The sequence below is a fragment of the Rhinatrema bivittatum genome, chromosome 4 (assembly GCF_901001135.1).
Source record: "Rhinatrema bivittatum chromosome 4, aRhiBiv1.1, whole genome shotgun sequence".
Lineage (NCBI taxonomy): Eukaryota > Metazoa > Chordata > Amphibia > Gymnophiona > Rhinatrematidae > Rhinatrema > Rhinatrema bivittatum.
In genome coordinates this window covers 397,511,299-397,523,527 of record NC_042618.1, presented here as the reverse complement: position 1 = coordinate 397,523,527, position 12,229 = coordinate 397,511,299, and the positions used below count along the sequence as shown (strand labels likewise).

The window sequence follows — 12,229 nt, the reverse complement described above, 5'->3', positions numbered from 1 at the left end:
ACTGTAATTGCACCTGGTTGATGGTTTTCTAGATTCTAGAAGAACCAGTTGAGCTGTTGCTGAGACACCTTGTTCAGTCAAGAGGATCCGCTCAACCTCCATGCAGTCAGATGGAGGGACGAATGGAGCGGGTGGAGTAACGTTCCCTGTTCTTGAATTAGAAGATCTGAACGATCCAGAAGCCGAATCGGAGGCTTGATCGATAGGCGCAAGAGGTAGCTGTACCATGGCTGCCTGGGCCAAGCTGGGGCAATTAGAATTAGTTGACTTTTGTTTCCCCCATGGAAGCAAGCATGCCTTTAGTTGCCTGGATACATTCGTATATATATTGGATCATGTAAAATTGGTGATGTTGAATGCAGGCAGTCAACATTGCATTTTGATAGATGCGTCTTCCAAATTCATCTAAGGATTTGTTATCACGGCCCGGTGGAGCAGAGGCATGCATTTTTGATCTTTTAGATCTTTGTAGCGCAGATTCAACCACGATTGATGCATGTGGTAGTTGCGGTATGGAATAAGGAGAATTGTTCTGCATCCTAAATTTCAAATCCGTCTTCCTTGACACCGCTGGTAGAGTGTGTGGTGTTTCCCAGGATTTTTGCAGTACAGTATGTAAAATATTCTGTGGGGGGAGAGATGTAGGATCTCCCGGAGTATCAAATATTTTTAAAAGACCAAATGTCTCGTCTCTGGGGTCGGGAAGGTTTTGGATTTCCAAATGTAATATAGTCGCCAGTTCATTCAAATCTTTTGGATAAGAAAGATCCTCCGGAGGGGAGTAGGGCTCCGGTGGCTGCTCCGGTGGATCCGAAGGGTAGCCCGTCGAGGAAGTCAGAGAATTTGGAGAGGACGTGGAGTCTTCATGTGTATTATGAGTATGAGCTGGAGAGCCGGTGAACGGAGGTGCTGAATGAGGTAGAGGTTTCACAGACGACTCCCTTGATGCCTGTTTTAGGCTTTTAGGGCTGGACGGAATCTCCACAGGGAAGGCAAAGGATGACTGCAAGGTTTCAAAAAACCCCGAGAGTGATTGAGATAGAGCAAAAATGCCTCTTTAGCTTGTGGCGGCATTTGTGCTCGTTCGTATGGTGGCAGAAGTGGAAGCGATTGACGAGGAGTAGATCGCAGTGACCTGTTCGTGCCACCTTTCCCGGTGTAGGAGAGCGGTGATCGTTATCCTTCGTTCCTGAAATAGAATGTTCTGTGCCCTTCGATGTGCTTAGAGATCATGATGAGGCAGAAGAAGATGGGTATGCGTACTATTTCGCGGTCGATGGAGAGACAGACTCTGACATCGATGTTTGTCGGGAAGAATTGGACTTCGAAGGATGTAAATCAGAATCTCTATCCGCTTGTGCATGATGAGGTCTGTGTCCGTGTCTATGGACATGTTTATGGTAATGTCTCACAGATAATGATCCATGACTGGGACGCTGAACACTGTCCCGTCGGGAACATTTATGAGCATTATGAGTCCTTCGCCTTGTTGAGGATGTGGACCTACGGTCGTGACTAGGTGCTGAAACAACCGAGGCAGAATGACTTGAAGATGAATGTCTTCTTTTTAAATGTTTATTATGGGATAATGGTTGCGCCATACTTGGAACCGTCTGCGCTGTGCTCAGCGCCCTTTTCGGTGCCGACTGCACCAAATCTGGCACCGTGACGTGTCCAGCGCTGACTGTGACTTCCTCGGTGCCGGGTGCCCCATCTTCGGCCGCTGGTGTGTTGGTACTCAAGTTTAGTGGGGCGTCCTGGTACTACGACCCAGCTCCCTGGATGTCGCATACCTCCGAAACTTGTCTTTCCCTACTTCCAGTCCTGGAGGCCTGAGGGTCCCATGACGAGGCTCTTCTTTTAGTTGGGCCCATTCGTTTAGAAGGGCCGGGGAATGAGTGCGCCTCGGAAGGTGACTGGAGGTCTCATTTTGTATGCCCGATGACGCTGGGACCGAGGCGACATTTTCTTACAAAATTCACAGTCTACCTGACTGTGATCTGGTCCCAAGCAGCGGTAACAGCAGTCATGTCCATTGGTTACAGACATGACCTTACCTCAGGGACATGATTTGAATCCCAAAGGTTTTTTAAGACATTGTTTTGAAAAAAAATAGAGAGGAGAAACAAGCTCCACGTGCACTCCCACGCATGCAAAAAAACAGACTGAGGAGAATCTGTTGCTTTCCGGCGTGGGAACATATGCGCAGCCGCAGAAACTTAAAGCTTTAATCTCTGCTTGTTAAAGCTCCACCCCCTGGGCCCTGATTGGAAGTTCCCGTGACAGCATGGCAAATTCAGCCCTGCTATCAATGGGAAATGATATTTTTACCTCAAGACTGTAGTTTAATGTCCTTGTTCATGTGCAGCTTTCCTGGGAGGCTACAAGCTATCTGAAATTATTTGCTTATATCTGAGCTAAGTATATTTCTTGTCTGAGTTTTGTATTTTGTGCCTGTAGTGGGGGGGGGGGGTTATTTTCTTGTGAGAGGCAGCTACAAGTGATCTCAACTGTTTAGTTCCCTCTCTCCCTTTTCCTCTACCCACCCATCCCTGGGTTTACTTTACTTATACAGTCTTCCCTGGACTCCTAGATAGTTAGCTTCATTTCCCATTACACAGTAGCTTTTTACAGTTCAGAGAACAGTAACTTTAACTGTCATATTGCTTGTAAAAATTGGTTTTCATATTTTACCTATTAATCTTTACTAGCTAGCACTAATACTTTTAGTTTTATTTCAAATACATACTAAAAATCTTGGCTAGAGCCTAAATTTTACCTTACCTATAAGATTTTAAGGAATTAGTAATAATTTAACAATGTCTTTCATTCAATGCAACAACTGTGGTGCTTATGTCCCAAGGCCTATCATTTGGAGAATCAAAAGTTGTCCCTTTTGCCTTCAGCTATCTGCAATTAAAATGGATATGATTCATCTAAGGGAGGAATTGTCCAGGTTTCAATTAACCTCCTCTTCCCTGAACTATCCAGTATCTCTCACCCATCTCCCATAGAGTTTTCATAAACCCAAGGAAAAAAAAAAAAAAGATTTACAGTGGGCTCTGGTACAAAGACATGTGACAGACACCCACCCTTCCCCAACTTTACAGCATCCTGAACATCAACCCCCCACTCTCACAGAGATGTCAGACATCCAGGATTCAAAAACCCAGGAACAACTGGATAACAGTGAGCTCTGGAGGAGTAAGGACTGTGAAGAAGAAATACTCTCTCCCCACTCTTACCCCTACATAATGCTTTTGGAGAATGAAGCAATAGACTTTGAAGTGATTTCTAAAAGTGAAGTCACCCAATGCACCCAGAAGCCCTTCAACAGAATTAGATGTCATAAGAGAAAGCTGACTCTGCTGGGTGACTCAATCATCAGAGGAACTAATTGGGAGTACATTCTGATGGCGACAACAGTTAAATGCCCAGGATCCTCAGCTAGTAGAAATGCAAAACAAATAGTCCAAGCCATTGAAGAAGAAAGTAGGAACTCCGATATCAATGTTATCATCCATCTGGGGACCAATATCCTCAATACAAATGGTATCCATGAAGTACAAAAAGATTTCAAAAATTTAGGAAAGATAAGACACACTGAAAAAACTATTGCCTTTTTGGAAGTATTACCTGTTCATGGAAGGGGAAAAGAGAAGCTATGCCATATAAATAATTACAGCTCCTGGCTCAAAACCTGGTGTACAGAAAGTGGGTTTGGATACATTGGATGTTGGGGTCATGTATGGAACAGTATTTATTTTATTTATTTATTTATTTTTAATTTTTCTATACCGAAGTTCCTGTACGAATACAGATCACACCGGTTTACATAATAACAACAAAATTCACTTAGGAGCATTACATAGAACAAAGAAGGCATAAAATATGAAATGAATTTTAACTTAACATATTGTAAACTGTACATATCCTATCATATCAATTAACTTCTCGTAAATATATGTCTCGGTGGAAAGCTTTGGAGAGGTGGGAGCCAATTGTGGTAGAAAGAGAGGGGGAATAAACAGTCAGAGGTTGCAAGAATTAGGACTATGAAGGCATCTATTATCAGACATTTAAACTAAAGAATGGGGGTGGCAAGAGATGGCTGATGAAATTGACGTTACTCTATAAGGCAATACAGGAAGTGGGAGGAGAATATAACAATCAGCTCAAAAAAGCAGAAAAGTTGACCAGGAAGTGCAACAAATCAAGGGAGAAAAATTGGAAAGCTGACTCCAAATGCTCATAGTTTGGGCAATAAAGTCCCAGTCCTGCAGGCCCTAATGGTGGAGGCGGATTTGGACATTGTTGCTGTTATGGAGACTTGGTTCACAAATTTGTATGATTGGGATATGTCTGTACAGGGCTTTAACTTAAGGAAGGACCGAGAGGACAACAAAGGGGGAGGAGTAGCTCTTTATGTCAAAAACAATATCCAAGCAACTGAACTGCAAGGAATGTGGAGTAAAGAAGAAGCATTATAGACCATCCTAAAAAAAGATGATGGTGCATCCATTTTTACTGTAGTGGTTTACAGGCCTCCGACTCAAACAGAAGAACTAGATAGAGATCTGGTCAAACACATCCAAAAGGTGGGAAAGAAGGGAGAAGGGTTGATTGTTGGAGATTTTAATCTGCCAGACGTAGACTAGAGAATATCTTCTGTAGAATCTACCAGAAGTAAAGAGATAGTGGATGCCCTGCAAGGGGCTCTGTTCAAACAAATGGTAATGGAACCCACGAGGGAGGGAGTTATACTCTACCAAATGCTCACTAATAGAGTTAATATCTCTAATGTCCGGGTGGGTGCTCACCTCTGCACCAGTGGTCAAACGGTATGGTTTGATATCACAAATAGGATACAGAGAAGTTGCACGAAGATCCAGGTTTTGAATTTCAAAAATACGAACTTTGCTGAAATGGTGACGTACCTGGAGGTAAAACTAGAAGAGTGGGAGAAAATTGGAGAGGTGGAAACTAAAACAAGCAATTACAAAGGCAACAAATCTATATGTTAGAAAAGTAAACAAAAATAACAAATAAGAAACCAATCTGGTTCTCAAAGAAGCTGGCTGTTAAAATAAAAGCAAAAAGAACAGCGTTCAAGAAATAAAAAGGATCCCTAAAAGAGGAAACCGGGAAGAATATCAGGTGGAACCGAGGGAGACAAAAAAGAAAGCAAAAAGTCAGGTGAAAGAAAGGATTGCCAAATAGGCAAAGTGAGGTGACAAAATATTCTTCAGACAAAGGACCGAAGTGGTTTAGTGAAATTGAAAGGTGACAAAGATCAATGGGTGGAGAGAGAATGACCAAAATATTAAACAAATACTTCAGATTAGTGTTCACTAAAGAAGACCCTGGAGGAGGACAGTCGCTAGTTAACAAGACTGTGGATGGGAGTGGAGTAGACGAAACTTCATTTACAGAGGAGCATATATGGGAAAAACTGAAAGTGAACAAGGCCATGGGGCCGGATGAGTTACATCCCAGGATACGGAGGGAGCTCAGAGATGTGCTGGTGGGTCCCACTGAAGGACCTTTTCAATAGATCCCTGGAAACGGGAGTGGTGCCACAAAATTGGAGAACAGCGATGGTGATCCCGCTTCACAAGTGGGAGCAGAAAGGAGGCTGGAAACTATAGGCCCATTAGCCTCACCTCAGTGGTGGGAAAATTAGTGGAGAATCTGCTGAAGGAAAGGATAGTGAAATATCTACAATACGGTGGGTTGCTTGACCTGAGGCAGCATAGATTCACCAGAGAAGGTCCTGTCAGACAAATCTGATTTTTTTTTTTGATTGGGTGACTAGATAATTGGATCATGGAAGAGTGCTCAATGTGATTTACTTGGATTTCAGTAAAGCTTTTGATATGGTCCCACACAGGAGACTCGTGAACAAAATGTGAAGCTTGGGAGTGGGTGCCAAGGTAGTAGGGTGGATTGTAAACTGGTTGACTGACAGCAGCACGTCATGGTAAATGGAACCTACTCTGAAGAAAGAACGATATTTAAATGGAGTGCCACAGGGATCGGTTTTGGGACAGATTCTGTTCAATATCTTTGTGAGCAACCTGGCGGAAGTGACTGAAGGTAAAGTTTGTCTATTTACAGATGATACCAACATCTGCAACAGAGTGGATACGTCTAAAGGAGTAGAGAGAATGAATAGTGATTTAAGAAAATTTGAAGAGTGATCAAAGATTTGGCAGCTGGAATTCAATGCCAAGAAGTGCAGAGTCATGAATCTGGGCTACAGCAATCCAAAAGAACTTTATGTGATGGGCAGTGAAAGACTAATGCACACAGATTGGGAGAAGGACCTTGGTATGATGGTGTCTGATGATCTGAAGATGGCGAAGTAATGTGTCAAGGCGATAGCTAAAGCCAGAAGAATGCTGGGCTGCATAGAGAGAATAACAACCAGTAAGAAAAAAGGAAGTGATTAATGCCCTTGTACAGGTCCTTGGTGAGGCCACAGTTGGAGTACTGTGTTCAATACTGGTGCCCATATCTCAAAAAGAATAAAGACAGGATAGAGGCAGTCCAAAGAAGAGCGACCAAAATGGTGAGGGGTCAGCATTGGAAAAATGAGTAGAGGCTGAAGGATCTGAATATGTACACCCTGAAAGAAAGGAGGTGCAGGAGAGATATGTTAAAGACTTTCATATATACGATGATGCACAATCATCAAACCTTTTCCATTGGAAAGAAATCAATAGAACTAGGTGTCATGAAATGAAACTCCAGGGAAGACTACTCAAAACCAGTGTCAGGAAATATTTCTTCATGGTGAATGCCTGGAATGCCCTTCCGGAACAGGTAGTGAAGATGAAAACAGTCAAGGAATTCAAAGGGGCATGGGATAAACACTGTGGATTACTAAAGTCTAGAGGTTGGAAATAAAGAAAAGGAATACATGGTGGTAACGGGGGGAAATTTGCTGGTGTGGCAGTTGCTACCTTAAAAATTAAGCCTTAATGCAACCCTTCTCTGCTTCAATGGCAGTCAGAAAAGGGGAACTGGACTCAGACAGCAACCAACAAGTGCCCCGACTTTTACGGTTTGGGGAACAAATAAACATGGGGGTAACTAGATGATGTGGTGCTTATTACCCTTAATCACCAAGTCCAATACTTTTGATGCAACTCCAACATTGCTGTCTGCTTTCACAGCAATGATTAAGGGACAGTGGATTGAAACAGCATCTGAGAGTCCTAACTTTTACGGTCTGGTAAACTGATAAGCATGGCAGTAACCTGCACAGTATAGCAAATACTGGCATAAGCTTAGTGGTCAGATTGGGTGGATCATTTGGCCCCTTTTCTGCAGTCACTTCTATGTTTCTATGTAAAATCTATTATATATGCATAGAGGTCCATATTTAGCCACTTTGCAGCTCAGCTAGTTAGCCAGATAATCGGCTAACTTTAGGATAGCTCTACAGGCCAAATGAGTTAGCCAGATAAGTGATCTGGTTAACTTATCCAGATAACTCTTCCCAATTACGCCCCTGGAATACCCCTAACTTATACAGCTAAACTCTTGCTGGCTGTATTATCTGGCCATAATTTAGCTGGTTAACTTATGAGTTATTTAGTTAAATGCTTTTGAACATGAACCTAATCTTTAATTGTATGTGGAAAGGGTGGTGAATGCAAGGCTGTAAGTTTCACCTAGGGTGCCTAATATTCATACACTGGCCCTGGTTGAACTGGTTCCATGTGGGAAAGCAGGATGCCATCTCAAACTGTGCTACTTTGGGTCAGTGGCTGTCCTCAATTTCAGCTGCAGCAGTGTGTGCACAGTCTCAGCCAAGGCTAAGTTTTCTTGTAACTCCAGAGGAAGCCAGCAGAATGGTTTACTTCTGGTCCTCCCTTTCCTCAAGTAAACAGGCAGAGCCGAGCCTGGAGAACCATGGCTTTAAAAGCAGTAGACTCTGTAGCAGTCAATGGGAATCCACTGGTGAGGGAGCCAGAGACATGGCGGCAAGCTCCAGTTGCAGAAAGGGAAGGGGTGAGCCAGGAGGAAAAGCCTGTGCACTGTTAATGAATATTTTTTCTGAGGTGGCTGGGCTGAGCTCTGAGAGGGGCAACTGGCTGTGGAATCAGTCTCCTGGACAGTGAGGTGCAGAGAAGGGGTGGGAAAGAGAGGGGTGCTGCAGGTTGGGAAAGAGCTAGCAGCAAGCAAGAAGTTTACATAATGATGCGAGATGCACTCTTTATGTGAGCATGTAAGCAGCAGCACAACAGCAGAATGTGTGTCTGTGTCTGAAAGTGTGTCTGTGTCCGAGTGTGTGTGTGTGTGGATCACTTCCTGAGCAACTGGTTGGCAGTGTTGTTGCCTCAATGCTAGGCAACTGGTTCAAGAGCAAATTGGTTATCAAGAGACTAACAGCAGGTCACAAATCCATGATGTATATGAAAGATTTAACCAAACTTGGAGGGGGGAAGCAGGAAGGCAATCAATTGGATGGATGGATGGGGGACTGCAGTTCAGTTTGCTCATCCCTGGTTTAGGATGTGCTCTACTTCTTAGTTATTTAGGGAAAAAATGTGAAATTTGTTAGATTTTTTGGCTCCAGGTCATACGATGGACCTCTCAAGGGTCAGCTTGGCATGCTTTTGGGAGCTGTTGAAGCACGTGCTGCACAGAAAGGCCCGGATTTTAAAAGGCCTTATGTGCGCCGGGCCTATTTTAGAAAGGCCCGGCCACACGCGTATGTCCCAGGGCTTTGAAAAAGGGGCGGGGTGGGGTCAGAGACTCCCGGCACAGCAGCCATTTGCCGCTGTGCTGGGGGATAGTGTGCTGGCAGGCTGCCAGCGGGCGCAGAAAGTAAAACAAAGGTCGGAGGGGTTAGGATAGGGCTGGGGGCTTGGGAGGGAACAAGGGATGGCCATGGGTGTTGGCACGCACAAGTTGCATAATTGTGCACCCCCTTGCACATGCAGACCCCCGGTTTTATAACATACGTGCACCTGCATGTTATAAAATCGCGCATCCAAAGCGCACAAGGGAATCGGACATATAACCCAAAAAAAAAAAAAGAAAATCACCCGAGCTGATGTCTTGGTAAGAAACAACATAGTAATTGTGCTCCACTTCATGATTCAATTAATATGTGGAAGAGAGGTGCTGTCTTCTGCAAGTGGCAAAGGGCCAACCCAAGAAGATCTTATCAACAGAAAACTGTAAGAAGATTTGCCCTGGACGCGCCAGCTAGTTCTGAGCAATTTTGAAATAAAGAGAATGCTCTACCTTTTCCCTCACTGGAAAGAAAGCAAAAGGCTTTTGCGAACTTAAGCAGCAAAAGAACGGTTTGATTTTTTTTAACATATTGAAGAAACTATATTTTATTTTTGGATATGATTACTTTGGCCTATTTGACTTGGTACCTGCTTATTTTGAAACTTTTTTTTTCTCTTATTAAAGCTACCTTCTTTTTGGAACGCATCACATTATCAGGTCGATACTGTAAGACCGCGGGAGAGCGGACGAACGCCCGCTCTCCCGGCGCGCGCACCGGCCCCTCGCCGGTGCGGGCGATTCAGTATTTAAATGAGGTGACGCGGGAAAAACGGGGAAATGAGGTGACGCGGGAAAAACGGCGGCTGTCAGCGGGTTTGACAGCCGACGCTCAATTTTGCCGGCGTCGGTTCTCGAGCCCGCTGACAGCCACGGGATCGGAAACCGGACGCCGGCAAAATTGAGCGTCCGGTTTTCGGCCCGACAGCCGCGGGCCGAATTCAAATTTTTTTTTTTTTTTTTTTTTTTTAACTTTTTTTTACTTTTGGGGACCTCCGACTTAATATCGCTATGATATTAAGTCGGAGGGTGCACAGAAAAGCAGTTTTTACTGCTTTTCTGTGGACTTTCCTGGCGCCGGAAGAAATTAGCGCCGACCTTTGGGTCGGCGCTAATTTCTTAGAGTAAAATGTGCGGCTTGGCTGCACATTTTACTTACTGAATCGCGCGCGCATACCTAATAGGGCCATCAACATGCATTTGCATGTTGAGGGCGCTATTAGGTGCCGCGGGTGGGCCGCGTGTTTTCCTCCCCTTACTGAATAAGGGGTAAGGGAAAACACACGTCCAGAGCAGGCTGACAGTACGCTCCGACGGAGCACACTTTACTGTATCGACCTGTAAGTGTGGACAATTTTTTTGTACTATGAGTAGCTAGTGTGAATCTAATGACCCTTCAGGTGTGTGCTGTCCCCAATTCACAAAATTTGTGACCCATCCTTGCTATGAGTGGATCAGTGCTCTGCGAGGCATGAAAATGTGACTCCCATCCCAAGGGGACAGGGTAAGAGAATACAGATAAAAGAGTTATGAAAGAGACCACAAGAGAAAGAAATACAGATATGATACAGTCAAGTTTAACTAACTCTGATGCTTTAAAGTATTCTAGTTAGGGAAAAAGCTAAAAATGTTTCAAAATGCAACTCTTCATTACTATCACTCTTATAAATATATTATCCTCACCCAACTACTTGCTTCAATTGTATTATATATTTAATTTATATTTTTACAAGCTTAATACTACAGATTCTGCCCCTGAAAAGTACAATAGATAAAACAAATCCATGCCCAAAATAAATACTGTATTAATAAAGCTAGTATTTAACCAACTCTTAGCACAAACTTGCTAAAGACTGAAAAATGAACGTCCACACCTATGAGAAAAAAAGATTAAAAGTAAGTAGCCTCTTCACTCCTTTTTACATTATGTTTTGACATTGTTGAGGGAGGAGGACCGCAAGGCAGGGAAGAAAAAAAAGACAGATCAAGTGACAGCAGCACCCAGAGCAAGTTAACAGCAGCTACGACCGATCCCACTGCACTCAACATACCAAGAGTGATATCAAGAAATCTTGTCTCTTCATGTTTAACAGGAAACTAAGTCACAAGGGCAAACCCCAAAAGAGCCTGCAATACAAGTCCTGCGCCCCAAAGCAGACACCAACTTCATGCAGTGGGGGCCGCCATTTTTCTTACGGGTCTCCCATTCGCTGAAAGTGCTTCCGTCTTCCATAGACCGGCCCTAAATACGTGATGCGTTTCCGGGAAGTATTGCCCCGCTAAGGGTGGGCGGGGAAGATGCCTCTACTCACTTCCGCCCCTCTCTCTGTCCAGACTTGTAAACGTATGGAGGATCTAACGTTTTGACGCTGGAGGTGGGCGGGGTCGCGCGCGCATGCTGCATAAGCTTTCGTTGGGAAGGAGTAAGTCGGTGCTAAGTCAGTAGGTTGTGGAGAATAGGGTATATTCTTATACTGCTAGTACTGTCATTAACTCTTATTATAACCTGGTATTCTGCATCCCTGTTAACCCTATGTTGATCGGCGGGGAAAGGGGCTATTATATTTATGGGGTTTTGTGTTTTATTTATTTATCCCAATTTCTGGAAATACTTTTGTTTTAGGAAGTTTACAGCGTTTAGTCGTTTAAGCTCGTAATCAATATTTATTTTACTATTATATTTATCTTGTATGGTGGGGGATGTAGTGAGCTTTATAGCTCATGAGGGAATGCAGGTTATTACAGAGTTGGCATTTAAACACACTGGGGTCCAAAGCAGAAACTAAAGCGTGAGCCCAGCCGTTACTAGGCGTCCTCAAGTTCTGTTTCGATGGCATCACTTAGCTTTGCTAAGGGGACTCTGAGCAATTATACTGAATCACCGTTCCAGGACCTTTGCCAAATGCCAGGAGGCAGAGTCGCTCAGTCTCTGCAATAGTAAACCATGTGGTACACAACTTTTGACAAGAATCCAGTCCCAAATCTCAGCCTGCTTGTCTGACTGCCCTCTGGATGTCCTGCTGCCACTACCTTAAATTTAAGATGGTTAAGATGGAACTTTTTTTCTTCAGGCCCTCCAGTGACTTAATTAATTTGTAATTATTATCGATTTATATTCTACCTGTTGTGACACTTCAAAACAGATTATTTTCAGGTACTGTAGGTATTCCCTAACCCCAAAGTGCTTGCAATCTGACAGGGCGATGCAGAAAGATGCGTTCAGCCAAACATACACCTTAACCTGCACATCAACATACATTTTGTGAGCATACATTTTACTACCAATGCAGCAAGGAATTTTAAGCTCCCAAAATGTGTGTTCCAAAATGTAAGTACCGTTTAGTGCCCTTGCATGGAAATCCCATGCAAATGAGGGCATTAAGCAGTAAAGATGTGCACTGATTTTTTTTTTCAGGGTGTT

General features: G+C 43.7%; 1 protein-coding gene across 6 annotated transcripts in view; it reads right to left on the bottom strand.

The window, feature by feature from the left end:
- The window catches only part of SLC25A26 (solute carrier family 25 member 26), a 373,630-nt gene extending 362,593 nt beyond the window's left edge, over positions 1 to 11,037 (bottom strand). For 4 of the 6 annotated variants that reach the window (XR_003856626.1, XM_029601048.1, XM_029601046.1 and 1 more), the window contains exon 1: positions 10,860 to 11,037. Coding sequence is in view for 3 of the 6 variants with exons in the window: in XM_029601048.1 (XP_029456908.1) it covers positions 10,860 to 10,892 (33 nt within the window). In the remaining 3 variants the exon portion in view is untranslated. The remainder of the gene's footprint in view (positions 1 to 10,859) is intronic. The other 2 variants (XM_029601047.1, XM_029601050.1) reach the window with 2 other exon arrangements.
- Between the last annotated feature and the right edge of the window lie 1,192 nt (positions 11,038 to 12,229).